We start from the raw sequence: 18,620 nt of genomic DNA, 5'->3' as shown, positions 1-18,620 counted from the left end.
GGTCAGCCTGAGCTAGAGTAAGATCCTATCTCGAAAAGTCAAAAAGAAAAAAAAGAAAAAGAAAAAGCGAAAAAGAAAGAAAGAAAAAGAAGGGGACTAGAAAGATGGCTCAGATTGCCTGCAAAGCCTAAGGACCTGGGTTCGATTCCTCAGTACCCACATAAAGGCAGATGTACAAAGTGGTGCATGCATCTGGAGTTCATTAGCAGAGGCTGTAGACCCTGGTGTCCTAATTCTTTCTCTCTCTCTGCTTGCAAATAAATACATAAATATATTTTTTTAAAAAAGAAAAATAAGGTAATCACTGTGAAAGTCACCACTGGGTGACTCCGTGAGCCAGGAGAGGAGGAGGGGCCCATGGAAGTCACACAGGGGCTGGGCAGGGCCTGCTCTGGAGTGTGACATGCTTGATAGGCGGCAGCTACACAGGTATTTGCTGTGTAATTAGTCACACAACTGTGAGCATGTTTTATACACTTCTCTGTACATATGATTATCTCAGAATCAAGGACTTATTCATGTGCCTGGTATTTGCACTGGAGCTGGACAAAGAGGAGAATTCTTTCACTCCCCCACCCCCATCCCAGGCCCTCTCCCCAAACTTCACCAGCTCCAGGCACCGGCTTGGTGTGGCTCTGGCTGGCCAGGCCCTACCCCCACTGCCCTTCCCAGGCCCAGCCCCAACAAGATACTGCTTGGGTTGGTTTTAAACCACTTTATTCAGGTTGGCTGGTACTCACGGACTGGATCACGTATACAGGGCGCCCTCGGCCCTAGGCAAAGCCCTGGGCCTCCTCCACCTCCCCTCATTCACCGAGGGTTTGAGCCAGTTCCGGACGGAGTGGACCCAATAGAAATATTTACAAACACCAGGGTGGGCATCCCCTAATCGGGAACTGAGAGGGGACTGGTGGGAGCTGGGGGGGGGGGGAGGGGAGGGCTTCGCTTCCAACCACGCTCCGGACCTTGAGTGGACATCCCAGGCTCCAGAGGGGCAGGGGCTAGGACATTTTGGGGCTGGCAGAGGCGGCTCGGGGGAGCCTTGAAGACAGACCCTCAGGGGTCCTGCTGGTGCAAGCTCCCGCAGGGGTCCTGGGAGCCTCTGATTGGGGCTCTGCGACGACGGGACCCCCATCCACCACCCTGGAGGGCCAGGCCATGGTTTTAGGTCTAAGCAGTGGGGCCCTCGGGTCTTCCAGGCCCTGGGAGTGACCCTGCTCCGGGCGACCGCCGCTCCAGGTCTCACCAGGGGTCGGTGAGGGGCGGGGGGCAGGCGACAGTTCGGCTCATAGGATTCAAGTCCAAAGTGAGGGAGGGCTGGTAGTCCACACCCGCAGGTCCCAGCGGGGCTGGCAGCAAGGAGGGAGATGAGAGGTGGGGGACCAAGCAAGCAAACACGGGACTCACTGAAGCTGGTCACAGAGTGGGGGGAGGAGGGAAGGGGGGAGTATAGACAGCCCAGGCTGGGCACGACCCCCATCCCAGCGCGCAGGGTGGTCGTCCCCACCCCCACCTCGGAGCCCAGGGCCACCTGCTCCGAGCCAGGTCACCGCAGGGTGTGAAGGAGGGGAGGGGACGCTTACATGCTGAGCGGGGGTGGCGGGCAGAGGGCCAGACGGTGGTGGTGGTGGCCGCGGGCAGCCTGGGGCAGTCCACTCCGAGCCGGGTGTGGGGGGGGGACCCCCATGCACGCAGAAGGGGCCGCGGGGCGCCAGGCTACAGGCTGCAGGCCTCCTGGTCCAGCGAGCGCTTGCGCAGCTCCTTGCCCGGCTTGGGGGGCGGCGGCGGGGCGGGCGCGGCCGGGGGCGCCTCGGGCAGCTGCAGGACCGAGTTCTCCCCGGGCTGCACCCGCAGGTAAGCCTTGACCTTGTGGTGCCGGGCCTTGCCGTCGCTGAAGTCGATGACGCGGCACTCGTAGGTGCCTTCGTCCGTGGGCTTCACCCGCGACAGCCGCAGCTTGTGGGAGATGTTGCTGCCCACCACCTTGACCACCTGGAGGAGACAGAGAGACACGTGGCCGGGGGTGGGGGGCGGGGGAGTGAGGATGGGGGGACGGGGGGGGTCAAAATGGCAGGACGGTCCCATAAGTCAAGGTCAGAGCACCAGACAAGGGGGAGGGGGATGGAGATAAATGGCAGGCGAGCTGAGGGAACGCTCTAATGTCTGTCCATCAACAGAATGGTCGGTGTGTCCGCTGGAACGCTGCCCAGCAGTGGAGAAGGAGCTAGGACCTGGCATGTCAGAGCTGGGCACGCAGGGAGAAAGGACTCCTGGTGATGTACCCAGGCTATGCTGTTCTGTAAGCTGGAGGACCTGAGTTGGGAGCCCCAGCACCCTTGTAACCCCAGCATTGCGGAGGCAGACACAAGGACTCTCTGGGGATCACTGGCTAGTTAATCTAGCCAAATCGGTGGGCTTGATTTAGGTTCAGTAAGAGACCCCGTGTTAACGAATAAGATGGAGCCAGGCGTGGTGGCACACGCCTTTAATCCCAGCACTCAGGAGGCAGAGGTAGGAGGATCACTGTGAGTTCGAGGCCACCCTGGGACTATATAGTGAATTCCAGGTCAGCCTGGGCCAGAGTGAGACCAGGAAAACAAAAAAAAGATGGTGTGCGACTAAGGAAGACACATCTGGTCTCCATGCACACACATATATGCTAACAATTAACACCACACATACACATACAAAAAAAAACTTTACAGATGGGGTAGGGAGACAGCTGCTTGGAGCAAGAATCTGTTAAGTTTAGGCTACTTATTAGTCTCTGGTTTGGCTGTTTTGGATGTAGGGTCTCATTTGAGCCCAGGCTTAACTGGCACTCACTCTGCAGCCCCAGGCTGGCCTTGAACTCACAGAGACCCTCCTACCTCTGCCTCCCAAGTACTGGGATTAAAGATGTGTGACATCATTATCTGGCCTAGCTTATACATCTTAAAAAACTTTCGCTAGGGGGCTGAAGAGATGGCTCAGCTGTTAAGGTACTCACCTGCAAAGCCTAAGATTCAACTCCCCAGGTTCCATGTAAGCCAGATGCACAAGTTGGCACATATGTCTGTAGTACATTTGTAGTGGCTAGATGCCCTGGCGCACCCATTCTCTTTATCTACCTTTCTCTCTCTCTCTCTCAAAATAAATAGAATACAAAAATTTATTTGCATACTTATTTGCAAGCACAGAGGGAAGGAGCGAGAAAGAGAATGAGAATGGGTTTGTCAGTCTTTTGCCACTGCAAACAAACTTCAGATGCATGTGCTACTCTGGGTATCTGGCTTTACGTGAGTACTGGGGAACTGAAGTCGGAGTATCAGGCTTTGCAAGGAAGTGCTTTTACCACTGAACCATCTCTTCAGCCCTAGTTTGTGTATTTTGTTTGATTTTTTTTTTTTTTTCTGGGTGATTCTTACAGTTGGAAGCACAACTCTGCTGGACAGGACAGAGCAGAGCTCCGTCACCAACCACCCGCTAGCATCTAGCAATGCCCACCCTCCCCATCTCATACCAGTTGGCTGCTCAGACCCACCAGGCCTCTCAAGAGTGGCCTCTGATGTGGGCCCATCCCTGAGCCATGCTGTCTGCCTTCTAGACAGTGGCAACTAGCCTGTGCCTGCCAAGTCCCAGTTCCTGGGGGGAGGGCTCTGGGTTCCAGGTGGGCACCTCTGCTGTTCCCCCCAGAGCAACAGGCAGGCCCAGGTGAAGATCGTCTCTGAGAGGGTATGTACAGTCTTTGTTTGGTTTTCCCAGCATGCACACAGTGACTTCTAACCAGCTCATGCCCCCAGGGACGTCGAGTCATCAGTTCCCAAATCTTGTGAAACTCCTGCACTCGGGGCCTTTGCACGTGCTACACCCCACTTGTCTTCCTCCGCTTGCTCGACCACTGCTCGTCCTTCAATGTCACCTCCTGCAAGAAGTCCCTCCTCTTGCCCGGCTCCTTGTCTATCCCCTGCATAACTGTCACGACACGCTGAACCATTCCTTTTGTCTGGTGTCCGACTTTGAATTCTCTCCCTGGCTAACCCATAGCCACCATGAACGACAGCCAGTGGCCACCGCCAACCCAGCACATAGAGACTAAGAAACAGCATATGTTGAGTGAGTGGACTCGCCCCGTGGCCTTTCTCCACCATCTTCCCAGCTTGCGTACACACGAGTGTACCCACTTTACAGGTGGCAAAACTGAGGCTCCAGAGGGAGCAGCGGCTCGCTCAGAGCCCAAATCAGTGTGTGGCGGAGCTGGGACTTGAGTTCATGTTAAGCTCTATGTGCCCTCACTAGACAGAGGGTATGACAGGCCCTCAGAGAGTCCCCAGAGCTGGCAGAGCCCTGAGCTCCTGAGGCTCCACAAGGGGAGGGAGTTGGTGGCTGCATCAGGGAGTCTAGTCCATCCTTCCTGAGACAACCTTCCACTGGTCAACATCCACATAAAGTACGAAAACATGGGCATAATTATGGTACAGCAAGAGCCACTAGGGTAGGACATACGCTGAACTTCCCAGTGGAAAGCAGGGGAGACTCTGGGAGCTACCCCTGTCCGCGTGAGTGCCAAGAACCCAGCATGCCTTTCCCGGGTGTGGGGTTCAGTGGAAACCCACCAGGCCTTGCCGACTCCATCACCCTGACCAAGGGCGTAGGGAGGCTCCCACGCCCCACCAAGTTCCTCGGGCGAGTTAGAAGCCTTGCAACGCGCAGCGGGAGCGAATTACCTCAACATCTGTTTCCCTCACGGATATTAATTATCCTTCATTTGTCAACCCTACAAGGCGCTAATGGAGTAATAATGCGAAGCGCTGGGAGCAGAGGCTCCTGGGGAGGGAGTCCCACCCCCCTCCATCCGGACGCAGGCAGAGGGGTGCTGAGCATCACCCAGGGCCTACGGAAGGCCCCGGGTCAGCTGACCTGAGTGGCTTCGGAGGCAGGGACAGAGGCCCTGCCCTTCGTCCTTCTGGGAGACACTCATCCATTGGTTCAGTGAATACAGTGTCCCAGAGGACCAGCAAGGCCGCAGCTCAGCTCCCAGGCACTGAGCAGTAGCCAAAGACCCAGCAGTAGCCACTGCCAGCAGTAGGGGTGACCAGGGTGTGCACTGTGGGGTGACCTATCAGACCACCTAATTCAAATCACCCCCATGTCCTAGAGCTCGTCTGATGGGATTTGCTACTGTCTAGGGAAGAAAAGAGAGACTCCAAGAGGCCACGTGATCCCACCCCACCCCCATTCTGCAACCAACAGACTGGCCTTAGCCCCACCTCTGGGCAGGACCTAAGAACACACCACACGTCTCTGCCACGTGACATCATCCTTGGTCCCTACTCTGCTTCCTGGGGAAGCCTAGCCCCAAATCTCATCAGGAGCCTGTCGGTGTTGCGGGGGGCGGGGGGGGTCCTTCCATTCAGTGGCAGTCTTTTGGGGGTGATGGGCTTCCTTGTTCATGGATCCTGTAGAAAGCATTTGTGCTCAGCCCTGGCAGAGAGACCGAGAATGGTGGGAGAGGGGAGACCTGCAAGGCCGCCTGGCCATATATCATAATCTCGGGCCAGGCATCGACAGGCCTCGCCAGCGATTAAGCACCTAATCGCCCCGAAAGAGCCAGGCGAACCAGCCCTGACGACCAGCCAGCTGCTTGCCACGGCCATGAGCTGTGTGCTCTACCTTCCTGGCTGTTCCAGGAGGAAGGGCCAGGCTGTCTATGCGCACGATGTCACCCTGGCCTCCATGTGGCCTCAGGGACAGACAGGAGTTGTTACCTCAGAGGCATCCATCTGCTCTACCTGTTGCCTGGCCAGTCCCAGGTTCAGAGCTCAACTGAATTCTACCAGGCCTGGGTGTGGGATGCCGGGGTGGGGGGAGCGGAGTCTCACCAGCCCCAGCCAGGGCATCCTCCCTGCATGCTCTTCCCTAGAAGCCTGCCCTTCTCTCTGGGACCACCACCCCTACAGCTCACAGCTGGAGTCCCTGTGCCCTCCCCCCAGGGCCTCCCCAAAGCCACTGTGTCCCCTTCTGAGCTGCTCTTCTCTGGTCAGTTGTAAACTTGCCCACGGCTCCTACAGGAGTCAGAGACCTTGCAGTTGTCAACTCTGCCCTTCAGGGAGCGCCTGGCCTCCCCCAGCCTGGTCCCCTGACAGCAGCGCTCAGAGCATTGATGGTGACAGCAGCCATTTTTCCTTTCCTCACATGTAAGTCGTAGATTAATGTCCATCTCCTGCATGGGCACGGGGACTAGGTATGAGTGACCGTGGCCTTCTAGAGACATGTCCTGCCTACTATGGTCCCCCGGGACACATCTACTTACTGTCCCCCCAGATGTCACCTCCTGATATGTGCCCCGATAACCAGGAAGAACTGAACTCAGGAAGTCAGCCCTAGCTCCATTTGTGAGACTGGTGAGAAAGTCAAGGTAAACTCCAGTGCAGAGGGCATTAGACCCACAGGGAACCTCACAGACCTTGAATGTGGCTGGCAGGCTGTAGGATACTCTAAGCCCCGAGAACTTGCAGTGGGTGGGGTGGGGGGGGGACCTCGGCATAAGCAGGCAATGGGGGAGGTGCTGCGGGCCGTGCTCCTAGATAGATACCTAAGCTGAAGCACGGGCAATCCCTGGGCCACGGCAAGTACTCCGTGAGTGAGCCGCCTCCTTCCCACGCCACTGCCACCCAGAATCCTGCAGCCACAGGACTGCCTACAGACAAGACGTCAGCTCCTTCCACATACTGGCCTCGTGATTTCTTACCACGTAAACCATAGCCTTTCACATAGCCAAATCCCCAGCATGTTTCAGTTTTTAGTGCTTTCTTTAAAAATTTTTTTAAAATATATTTTATCTATTTATTTGAGAGAGGGAGAGCGAGAATGGGCCTGCCAGCGCCTCCAGCCACTGCAAATGAACTCCAGATGCATGTGCTCCTTGTGCATCTGGCTCATGTGGGACCTGGAGAATCGGACTAAGATCCTTTGGCTTTGCAGGCATGTGCCTTAACCACTAAGCCATCTCTCCAGGCCTAAAAAAATATTTATTTTATACATGTATTTATGAGGGGACGGTGACAATGGCATGCCAGGGCCTCTAGCCAATGCCAATGACCTCCAGAGGCATGCATCACCTTGTGCACCTGGCTTTACATGGGTACTGGGGAATGGAACTTGGGTCCTTAGGCTTTGCAGGCAAGTGCCTTAACTGCTGAGCCATCTCTCCAGCCCTCAAGTGCTTTCTTGTACCAGTGAATTCTGGAAATGGAGACAGGGAAGTGGCAGAACCGGAGCCAGGGCTCAGCTCCCAACAAGCTAAGCACCACCACTGATGAGCCAGTATAGCTGACCCTCAGGCTCGACCTCCTCAGGGTTCCTTGGTAGCCACCCCCCCCCACAGGTTCAGAAGCACCCTCTCCACTGAAGGAACCCTAAGACCCCCACGGGCCCTGGCACTGCCAACTTCAGTTCACATACTGATTTTCCAACGACCCAGTTAACAGTGGCTGAAACTTGGGAGCTGTTTCAGCAAAACTGGTCTTTTATGACATGGAATATGGGACCTGGTGACTTCCCTGTGAACTCTTTCACTGATTCATGTCACCTGTACACACACACGCACGGGCACATGATTCCTCTCAAACCACGGTAAGAAATCTGAGTACACAATCTACTTACACATACATTGGTCTGTGTGTATATGTGATAGTCACCAATAAATATTTACAAGATGTTAGGGATATAGCTCAGTGGATAGAGCGCTTGTCTGACATGCATGAGGCCCTGGATTCCAGCCCCAGCACCAAGTAAACAGGGTATACTGGGATCCCAGCACTTGATGGGTAGAGGCAGGAGGATCTTATAAGTTCAGGGTCATGTTCAGCTACATATTCAGTTTGAGGCTAGCCTTGGCTATGTGAAGCCTTGTCTAAAAAAAAAACAAAAAACAAAAACAAAAACAAAAACAAACCACTAAGCACCTGCTGCAGGCCAGGCTGTGCTGAGGCCTGGCAATGTGAACATGAATAGAGAGGGGCGGCCCTGGACCCACGCTTCTCTCAGGGAGATAGATGTGGAGTAGCAACTCACAGAAGTTGGATAGTTACAGGTAAAGAACAGGGAAGGGGAGGAGGTGCGGCTGGGGCTGAGTCCAAGGTGTCTCCTTGAGCTCAGCTCTGAAAGGAGAGAAGGGAATAGCCTTTGAAGCCGAGGCCTGGCTTGGGTTAAGGCCCTGAGGTGGGGGAATAGGATGAACCTGGGGGTGGGCACAGCCAGGACAAAGAGACTTGAAGGCCATGAAGAGAAGTTTGTACCTTCTCTCAAGATGGCAAGAACCCAGCCTGTGGGGCTCTCTGCAGGTGTGCCCACTCTGCCGGTGTATTTAAGAATTCTGGTGTGTGGCTGGAGAGATGGCTTAGCAGTTAAGCGCTTGCCTGTGAAGCCTAAGGACCCCGGTTTGAGGCTCGGTTCCCCAGGTCCCACGTTAGCCAGATGCACAAGGGGGCGCACGCGTCTGGAGTTCATTTGCAGAGGCTGGAAGCCCTGGCGCGCCCATTCTCTCTCCCTTCCTCTATCTGTCTTTCTCTCTGTGTCTGTCGCTCTCAAATAAATAAATAAATTAATTAATTAATTAAAAATTAAAAAAAAGAACTCTGGTGTGTATGTATGTTAGTGGAAAAGGCTGGGCATGGTGGTGCACATCTTTAATTCCAGCTGAGGTAGGAGGATCACCATGAGTTCAAGGCCACTCTGAGACTACGTAGTGAATTCCAAATCAGCCCAGGCTAGAGCAAGCGAGACCCTACCCCTCCTCAAAAGACCCAAACAAAAGAGGCTGTGCCTGGACTTGTCTGGGTATTTTCTACCAGACCCCAGGGGCCCCTCTGGTGTGGGAATTGTGGGAGGTGGGCTGGGGGTGACCTCACACTCCCACAGAGAACAGGCGCTTTCTTGAACTAATCAACACGACCCTCACATGGGGCCGGCAGGCTCCAGGGATAATCCTCTCAATCAGGCAATTCTCTCCTTCCCCTGAGCCCCTCCTAAAACCAGAGCCGCAATCAGGGCACATGGGTGTTCACCAGTGGGGTGTGTTAACACATATGCAGACCTCTGCCTGCGGTGTGGGGCAAGAAATGGGGTCTGAGGCAGGAATGTGCCCTTGGCGGAGTGCTGGGGCAGGGGTAGGAGGGCAGGGGTGGGCAGCCTGCTGCCTTGAGCTGGAAATGGCTAGACTTCCCAGACCCCAGCTGGGCAGTCACAACGATGCTCTAGTGGTCCCAGGGCCTCACCCACCACCTTCCTGCCTTAACCTCCTCTCCAGCCTCCCCACCTCCATGCTCCTCAGCTGTGACATCCCCACATCCCCCATCCCAGGTCCACGTGGCGCTGTGAATCCTGTTTTGGGAGCACAACCTCTCTGTGCATTGAACTGGCCTTGGGGGCGTGAGCCCCTTCGCAAGTCCCTGAAAAGCTGCAGGAGATCCAGGCCAAAGAGGGTGGGACTTAAGTTGGGGAGCGGGCTCAGCGGGTGTGAGAGCTTGCTGCATAAGCATGGGGACCTGAGTTCGATTTCCAGCACCCACATAAGAAGCCTGGTGTGGCAACCCCTGTCTATAATCCCAGTCTGGAGGGTGGTGGAGACCATAGGTTCACTGAGTCTTTCATTACTGCACAGTGGACACCCATAACCCCACTGAGGAGGGCCTCAGGGAAATGGGAGCAGGGAAAAGGGGATATAAGAAAAATTTTTTTTAAAAATTTGAAAAATTAACTTAAATCCAATAATAATAATAATAAATAATACTGAAGAGATTGCTCAGTGGTTTTACAAGCACTTGCTTGCAAAGCCTACCAGCCTGTGTTCAAGGCCCTAGTAGCCACATAAAGCCACATGAACAAAGTGGCCCATACTTTTTGAGTCCTTTGCATTGGCAAGAGGTTCTGAAACACTCATTCTCTCTTCTCGCAAGTTAAATAAATAATATTTTAAAAATAAATGTGTGTGTGTGGGGGGGTGGCTGGAGAGATTGCTCAGTGGCTAAGGCACTTGCCTACAAAGCCAAATGACCAGGTTTGGTTCCCCACCACCCATGTAAAGCTAGATGTATAAAGAGGCACATGTATCTGGGGTTTCTCTGCAATGGCTAGAGGCCCTGGTGCTTGCTCACACACTCTTCTCTCTTTCTGCTAGCAAATAAATAAAATAAAGCAAATGAATAAACAGAGGGGCTGGGAAAGGTCGCCTGAAGCACACTGTCACACGCGTTGCTTGTTTGCTCGCCTGGTGATTGTGTCAGGGTAGACTTCCCGCTTCCTGCCAACTGAACTCTCATCTCAGCCAGGGGCAAGAGGCTCAGCTACAAGAGTCCCTCTTGGGATGACCTCCAGCAAGTCTTGACCCTTCGACCTCAATCGCCCCACCAGTGAAACAGACTGCTGGGGCTTTCCCACACAGAAGAGTGTGGCTATGATAGAATGAGCCAGTTTATCAGGCCCAGCCAGTCCTGGAGTCCCCGCATCCAGGAACCATATCATCAAGGGACCCCAAGGGCGGGGACCCAGGCACCCTGAGACGTTGCAGGCTGTCCGTCACGACGGTGCACAAGAGCCTGCTCAGCCTTGCGAATCCCCACTGGCAGCTGTAAATGAAAAATGCACCAAGGCAGGCATGGAGCACCCGGGTGCGCCCGGCCTTGGCGCGCCTGGGGAGAATGCATCTTCTCTCCCTTTGTCATTCCCCCCCCCCCACCGCCTGTCATTCAGTGAACTTGAAAAATCTCTGGCTTTAAAAAGAGAAGATCAGGGTCATTTTTCCCCCTTTCTCTTTTCTTCCCCTCCTCCATCTTCTTGCTCAAGCTCCCTGCTAAAACAGACCAAAAAAAATTTTTTTTTTTTTTTTTTTTTTTTTTGTTGTTGTTATAGGCACACTCTCCATTAGAACCCTTGGGTAAAAAAGTCATTATCACAACTCACACTTATTTTGGTGGCATCCTTCCCTGTGTCCTCCTGCTGAGATGCTTTTAGCTGTTGGAGGGGAGGGGCAGAGAACAGAGAGAGGCATTAGTGAGGGGGGAACAGTGCGGAGGCCGGGTGGCTGTCAGGATGGTGAGTAAAGGGCTGGGTTTGCTCACTGCACACTGTGGGCGACTGTGGAAGTGTCACATGAAACCCCATTCATAGGAACACGCATACATGCTCGTCAAAAATGTCAAATGAGGGCTGGAGAGATGGCTTACTGGTTAAGGTACTTGCCTGCAAAGCCAAAGGACCCAGGCTCAACTTCCCAGGACCCACGTAAGCCAGATGCAAAAGGGGACGCATGCATCTGGAATTTGTTTGCAGTGGCTGGAGGCCCTGGCACGCCCATCCTCTCTCTCTCTCTCTACCTGACTATTTCTGTATCTCTCTCTCTCTTAAATAAGTAAATAAAAATAAAATATTTTTTAAATGTCGAATGACAAATAAAAGCTAAATATTCTGGGCTGGAGGGATGGCTTAGCGGTTAAGGTATTTGCCTGCAAAGCCAAAGGACCCAGGTTCAATTCCCCAGGACCCACGTTAGCCAGATGCACAAAGGGGTGCACGCATCTGGATTGGTTTGCAGTGGCTGGAGGCCCTGGCGCACCCCTTCTCTCTCTCTCCCTCTTTCTCTGTCAAATAAATAAATAAATTTTAAAAATTAAAAAACCTAATGTTTCTAGCTAAAGGCTATGAGGTCTAGAATTGGGGTCCCTCAGCTCCGTGTCCACTGGGGATGGAGAAAGGGAGTCAGACAAGAGGTTTTAGGGGAGACACTCACGCAAGGTAGATGTTTGGGTTCCTAAAGGTGTTTGAATGAAAATGAGGTGTGTATGTGTGAACACACAATCATGGAAGTAAGTGTATGCATGAAACGTCCCTCGGTGTGTGCTCTGTCTCTGTCTGGGAAGGGGTGTGTACTTCCGGGAGGTCGCCCCCCTGAATGACCTGCAGTTGGAGTTATGCCTACACCCTGGAGATTCTGACTGTGCAGATACCCAAGAATCCCCACAACTACTTGGGAGCACCCGAAACACTCCTCTTCTAAGTGATTCATCTGGCCACGGTTGAGGGGGGGCTCCATCTACACATATGGCAGGCTGACGTGTTGGGGACTTGTCACCCCCAGGAGTGAGGCAGTCTGTCATGTACTTGGGCACGCACTGGAGGGGATGTGTGACTGTGCTGCTATTTGGGCGTGAAGGTGTGGACATCCATGTGCTCACACAGGTATGTATGGGTCTGCATGGCCGCTGTGCGGACACATATGTAGGATGCAAACAGACCAAAACAAACGCAGTGGCTCGTTTGGGAGGCAAGGCCAGGGAGCACTGCTGGGAAGAGGAGGAGGGAGACACACGGGGAAGAAAGCTCAGAGTGTGGTTACACCCAAGCCACAAGACTTTCCCTGCTGGGCACTTTGGAAACACAGAGCATAGCAGCGGTCAGTGTCTCGGCTGTGGGGCCAACGAGGGGACATTTCTGGGTGAGGGCTCTGTCTGTCTGTCTGTCTTGCTGAATAGCAGCTATTGCAGTTGTTCAGAGAAAAACAGGCAGAGTGTGGCAGGGGTGGCTGTGGGTGGTGACAGGGTTGGGGGCATGCTGGGGCTGAGGCGTGACACCCCAGCATCTGCTCTAGCAGGTATAAACACATGAGCCTGTGTGTGTGTGTGTGTGGTGTGTTCCAAAGCTGGGAGCTGACCTGCATGTGAGCATATAAGCTTCAGTGAACTTAGAAATGAATTCAGCAACCATACCGTCACATTATTTTCGGAGCACTTTAAAGCCACTGCCAGTCATGAGACCCACTTCACCCAAGCCATGAATGGAGGGAGTGCCCCTGCCTCAGTCTCCCTAGGTGACCCTAGGGAAGGCCTTTTCCATGCTCAGCCTCTGACCCTCCTCCCAACAAGCCTTGCTCCGGCCACCACTTGCTGAGGACACAGACGGGGTGCAAGGCCGCCCAGGATGGCGAACCGCAGGACATTACCTGGTTGGAGGCCCATGTCTGCTTGTCGGTCCAGTCACGGTGGCTGCGAATATACCACCATTGGATCTCCAGGGAGTAGGATGGGGAGCCGCTGCCACGGAAGGAGCAGGCCATCTCCACGTCCTCACCCGTCCGTGCCGTCATGTCGTGGGGTGTCTCTGTGAACAGTGCTGTGTGGGGAATAGGCAGGCAGGGGCTCAGGAAACAGGGGCACTAGGAAGAGGGCAAGAGGTGGAGGAGGAGGAGTGCGGATGCTGCTTGGCACTGAGGACCCAGAGCTTTTGGTCCCCAGGACCCAAGAGAAACAGAGAAATGGGAGTGATGGATGATAGCTGGGTTGGAAACGGTGAGCAAAGAGACCAGGAGAACTGCCAACTTCAGTTCTTCTAGATCCTTCCATGGGCCCTGTCCAATGCTTCTCTGTGTTGGCTCGAGGGCACGTGGCAGTCAGCACCATGTTCTAAATCCAAATCCCACCAGCCACTCGTGGTCAGAGCCCCTGTGGCTCTCCCGCGGCTGCTGGGGTACACCCCCAGATCACACCTTGGCCTTCCTTGCGGGGCCCTTGACCTCTTTCTCTTCTGTCTGAGGGACCCGCCTCCAGTCCTCCCTCCCTTTGTGGTCACCTGGTTCCTGAAGCCAAAGCTCAACTTCCAGACTCGCCTCTGCCTGAGGAGGTAGGTACTTGGGTACCAGGTACTCTTGGCAGCTTGGGGTGTGCTCAGGGTGCAGTAGGGGGACAGTGGCAGCCGTCCCACCTGCCAGCCCCACAGGGTCCAACTCCTACCAAGTCCCGAGACAGATGATTCTCCCAACACCACAGGAGCCTTCCTTACCTGGGCCCCCATCCTGCCAATGCTCACGGCACAGGGTCTGGTGCCCCTCCCCACCGTATGCTCCTTCTCTCATCAGCCCCGACGGACGTTATCCTGCAGTGGAATTAGCATTCCTTCCTCTTTCTGGAGAGATTATATCATCTGGATGATGCCTGGCAACTTCTGGTCACCCAGGAAATGTGATATCTATCAGCCCCCTTATTTGCCGACTTCAGCCACCCAGGTCCTGCTCAAAGGGGGTTTCCCCAGCCCCCCTCCGTCCCAGGAAAAGGCAGCCCTGGGCTTCAAGGTTGAGTTCTGGATTCAAGTCCCTGCACGGGGTTGCTTTGTTCCTCTCCCCCAGACAATCGGGGACCCAGGTTTTCCAACAGTATCCATCTGGAAGCCTCTTTCTCTGCTTGACACATAGGCGTCCATGCGGACCTTTACTTGAACAAAGGGACTCTGGGCTGAGACAAAAACCCAGCAGATCTCCCCCCCCCCAAGGTCAAGGTTCACAAAGCCTCTCAGGTAAGCTTTCCAGATCTTTGGAGTGGAAAGATGGCCTCGGGGCATACACAAGGCCTGGCTGGGCAGGAGCTATAAGCCTTTAGACACTGTAGCCCTGAGAGCTGGGGTGTTCCTATTCCTAAGAGGCGGGAGGAAAACCAAGGGCCTACAGGGATGGGGCCTTGGTACCTACCGCCGTGGTCACAGCCAGGGATGGCTTCCCAGCCAGGCAGGCTCAAGTCAACCGTGGCTCCCTCCCTTGGCTTCAACACCTTACATTTGGTCTTCATGGGTCCAGACTCCAGTCCCTCCCCACCTCCAAGGAGCTACGACACCATCTCCCTCATGCTGCTGTCCATAAACTCTCTGGCTTTCTGTTTCCACTCTTTCCCGGCACAATCTGTTGTCACACGGCAGCCAGGAGTATTTGACAAAACACATCAGCCCGTCCTCGCTCCTCTCATTGAGGGTAGAGCCAAAGCCCTTATAGTAACTGCCAAGGACCCGTGTTGGGCTGTTCCCTCTGCTAGTTGGCCATTCTTTCCCACCACGATAGCTTCCTCTCCTGTTCCTTGTGTATTCCAGTAGAGATCCTACCTCAGGACCTTTGCACTTGCTAAACCCTCTGCCTGGAACACTTTCCCCAGATTCCCACATCATTCCTCCTTCCTCTGCTTCAACCGTGTTCAGATGTCACCACCTCAGTGAGGCCCATGCTGACCACCTAATTATTTTATCTGTCCATCCATCCATCCATCCATTTACCTATTTTTTTTTCAAGGTAGGGTCTCACTCTATCTCAGGCTGACCTGAAATTCACTATGTAGTCTCAGGGTGGCCTTGAACTCATGCTGATCCTTCTACCTCTGCCTCCCGAGTGCTGGGATTAAAGGCATGCGCCACCATGCCCAGTTTACCTAATTATTTTTGAGTCAGGCTTTCATGTAGCCTAGACTAACTTCAAACTCCTGATCCTCCTGTCTCCACCTCCCAACTGCTAGGATTACAGGCATGTGCCACCACACCCAGCTCCTGGTCATCTCATTCAAAGAGGTGTCATATTTTATTTATTTGACAATTTCATACATGCATATAATTTTTTTGTTTGTTTGTTTGAGGTGGGTTCTCACTGTAGCTCAGGCTGACCTGGAATTCACTATGTAGTCTCAGGGTGGCCTCGAACTCACAGCGATCCTTCTACCTCTGCCTCCCGAGTGCTGGCATTAAAGGCATGAGCCACCACGCCCAGCTATATATAATGTATTTTGATCATATTCATTCCCATTGCCCACCTTTACTCCCTCTCACTGCTGATGAAAAGTCCCTCTCGTACTTCCTTTTTGTGTGTGACCTGCTACTGAGTTTAAGTAGGATTGCTTGCATGAGTGTGAGTGAATTTACTGAAGCATGGGCTATATCACTGAAGAAAATGTCTCCTTTCCCCCCAGCAACGATTAACTGCCCACAGCTCCTCCGGGAAGGGCGGGACCTCAGGAGATCCTCCCTTAGCTATGCTGGAGAGTTCTGACAGGGGCCCAGTCTTGTGCAGGAAACCGCAGCTGCTCTGAGTTCACGAACACAATGACCATGACATTTCTGGAAGACAGTGTTCCACAGCCCTCCTCCCTTTCCTCCAGCTCTTACGTTCTTTCTGTCCCTTGTGCTGCAATGTCCCCTGGCCTTGGAGGGAATAATACAGATGCTTCTTTAGGGCTAAGTACTCAATCATCACTTATTTTCAGCATTTTGGTTTGTCTGTTTTCCAAGGTAGGGTTTTGCTGTAGGCTGATCTGGAATTCACTATGTAGTCTCAGGGTGACCTCAAACTCACAGTGATCCTCCTACCTCTGCCTCCCGAGTGCTGGGATTAAAGGCGTGTGCCATTACGCCTGGCTATTTTCAGCATTTTGATGAGTTTTGAGTCTCTCCAGTGATTGCCATCACAGCAAAAAGAAGCTTCTCTGATCAAAGCTGGGAGAGAGTAACTCTCATCTATGGATGTAGCCACAAATATTTAGAAGGCGACATTACAGGCACAACATGTCCATTTAGTAAAACAAGTGTAGAGAGTAGCAGTTTACTCCCCAATTCCTGGGGCCTCTGCGTCTATAAGATTTTGACCAGGTGTACAGCCCTGGGCATGAATCTCCTCCAGTGCAGCAGTCAGTGGCCCACAGATCTAACCCAAAAGTGGTTGGTCACTCCCATAACAGTCATGCCACTATTGCACCAGTGACCACCCCTTTAATCCCAGTACTTGGGAGGCAGAGGTAGGAGGATTGCTGTGAGTTTGAGGCCAGCCTGAGACTATATAGTGAATTCCAGATCAGCCTGGGATAGAGTGAGACCCTACCTAAAAAAGAAAAGTGGCTGGGATGGACCAAGGGATTTTTTTTTAAAATAAGTAATTATTTTAAAGAGAGAAGGAGAGGGAGAGAATGTACACACTAGAGCCTCCAGCCATTGCAAACGAACTCCAGGCACATGTGCCACTTTGTGCATCTGGCTTGTGTGGGTACTGGGGAATTTAACCTGGGTCCTTATGCATCGCAGTCAAGTGCCTTAACTGCTAAGCCATCTCTCCAGCCCAAGACTGGGATTTTAAATTTTATTTAATTCATTTAAACTTAAATGTAAGCAGCAGCTTACAGAGAATGGCTTACTGCACTGAGCAGTGCAGAAGTATCCTGTTTTTCTCCATTGTTATCCGTCCTCCCCAGAGGCAGCAACCACTCCTGTCTTATCCATCTAGCTATCGCCAGCAACAAGAGAAAGGACCACAGTAGGAGTTCAGGTGCTCCTGGATGGCGAGGCAATGGAGGAGGGCCCACAGAGGCTCCCTCTGATAGTCCTGAGCCAGGCCCTGTGGCCAGAGCCTTCCTGATCTCAACTCTAGCAGAATCCAAGGGGCTCAGGGGGCATCTACCAAGAATAGTGTCCGGCAGGGCAGGGATAAGCCACCAGTGCCTGGTTCTGGGACAGGGGCCTCCTGGGTCAAGGCCCTTCCCACCCACCACAGAAGTCCTCTGCAGACACAGGGAGGATGGAAGTGGCCAGGTCCCTTGTTGGATCTGGGTAGCCAGGAATGTGAGGCTGGCTGCAAAAGACATACTAAGGTGATTCAGTCATGGCTTCCCTCACATGACTCTGCTGAGACTCAGAGCAGAGAGTGGTCTTCCTGCAGACCCATCCAGGGCAGGCTCTACCTGGGGCCACAGCTGGTTAGAGAGAGGCTGTGTTCATACCACACCTGAGGCACGGCCTTGATGCCTCTCCTCCTCCCTAAAGGGTGAGTCAGGGCGCCATGTCTAGCAGACAGAACGGTGGGAACCATCCCTGTGGGTCCCTATGGAAAGAAGGGCAAACAGTACCCCATGGACCAGGAGAAAGGCTCAGCCTCTCTGCATCCTCACTCAGCCTCTCTCAACCACGACCTCCCTCCCCACTCCAGCAAACCCTGGTCCAGACCCTCCGCAACTCTTTTTTTAAAAATTATTTATTTATTTGAGAGCGACAGACACAGAGAGAAAGACAGATAGAGGGAGAGAGAGAGAGAGAATGGGCGCGCCAGGGCTTCCAGCCTCTGCAAACGAACTCCAGAAGCATGCGCCCCCTTGTGCATCTGGCTAACATGGGACCTGGGGAACCGAGCCTCGAACCAGGGTCCTTAGGCTTCACAGGCAAGCGCTTAACCACTAAGCCATCTCTCCAGCCCCCTCCGCAATTCTTGCTACAGCAGAAACCAAGGTTCAGAGAGGGCAGGGTATGGCCTGGGTGGTACAGCAGCCAGGGTTAGTGAGGCTGGGTCCCTGACTTTGTGCCCCCATGAGACAGCCCTGTCTTGTGGCCTGAGGTGAGCCAGAGCACAGGGCAGGAATGCCACAGGCCCCTCACCACTGGGACCCCAGCGACAGCCATGTAGGGCAGTGCTTTTTCCAATGGAAACACAGACGGAAGACTAGAACGGGACCGAGCCACCCAGGGAGTGTGCTATTCTCCAGTAACCACACGGATGTTTTTTTAAAAAGATGAAATTAATTTTAATAATGTATTTTATTTAACCCAAGATATCAAAAAATCATTTCAACATGTAATAAAATTACTGGTGAGACATTTTACATTCCTTTTCTGTGCAGTTGTGGACGTCGGAGTGTGTTTGCGTGTGAGCCGCATTTCTGGTGCTCACAGGACACTCCTACCGATGTCCTAGCAGGTAGTGTCTGCTCCTCACCGGTCCCCTGGCTCAGCAGAAGCAGCCAGTGCAAGGGGAAATCCTTCTCAACACCACAGCAGTCTGGATTTGATCCCAGTTTAGCCTG

The 18,620-nt window shown here is 53.4% G+C and overlaps 2 protein-coding genes across 2 annotated transcripts in view; both read right to left on the bottom strand.

The window, feature by feature from the left end:
• Positions 1 to 700: 700 nt before the first annotated feature.
• On the bottom strand, positions 701 to 1,701 carry LOC123462829 (basic proline-rich protein-like). Its single transcript, XM_045156960.1, has 2 exons — positions 1,584 to 1,701; positions 701 to 1,412 (listed from the first exon to the last, which is right to left on the bottom strand). Exons 1-2 carry the CDS (start codon positions 1,685 to 1,687, stop codon positions 749 to 751), a joined length of 768 nt encoding a protein of 255 aa, XP_045012895.1. The 5' UTR covers positions 1,688 to 1,701; the 3' UTR covers positions 701 to 748.
• Vstm2l (V-set and transmembrane domain containing 2 like) overlaps positions 701 to 18,620 on the bottom strand; it is a 35,883-nt gene continuing 17,963 nt past the window's right edge. Inside the window, exons 2-4 of the mRNA XM_045156962.1 lie at positions 12,977 to 13,146; positions 10,942 to 10,992; positions 701 to 1,992 (exon numbers count right to left, since the gene is read on the bottom strand). Of these exons, the coding sequence (XP_045012897.1) occupies positions 1,717 to 1,992; positions 10,942 to 10,992; positions 12,977 to 13,146 (497 nt within the window). The 3' untranslated portion in view covers positions 701 to 1,716. The remainder of the gene's footprint in view (positions 1,993 to 10,941; positions 10,993 to 12,976; positions 13,147 to 18,620) is intronic.

This window comes from Jaculus jaculus, chromosome 8 (genome assembly GCF_020740685.1).
Source record: "Jaculus jaculus isolate mJacJac1 chromosome 8, mJacJac1.mat.Y.cur, whole genome shotgun sequence".
Taxonomy (NCBI): domain Eukaryota; kingdom Metazoa; phylum Chordata; class Mammalia; order Rodentia; family Dipodidae; genus Jaculus; species Jaculus jaculus.
The sequence above is the reverse complement of the archived record's forward strand: the minus strand, read 5'-3'. Positions and strand labels throughout refer to the sequence as shown.

Coding starts and splice junctions, on each gene's coding strand:
- LOC123462829 (XM_045156960.1), bottom strand. CDS start 1,687: ATGGGGGTCCCCCCCCCACACCCGGCTCGGAGTGGACTGCCCCAGGCT. Junction 1,413..1,583: donor CCGCCACCCCCGCTCAGCAT/GTAAGCGTCCCC, acceptor CTCTGTGACCAG/CTTCAGTGAGTCCCGTGTTT.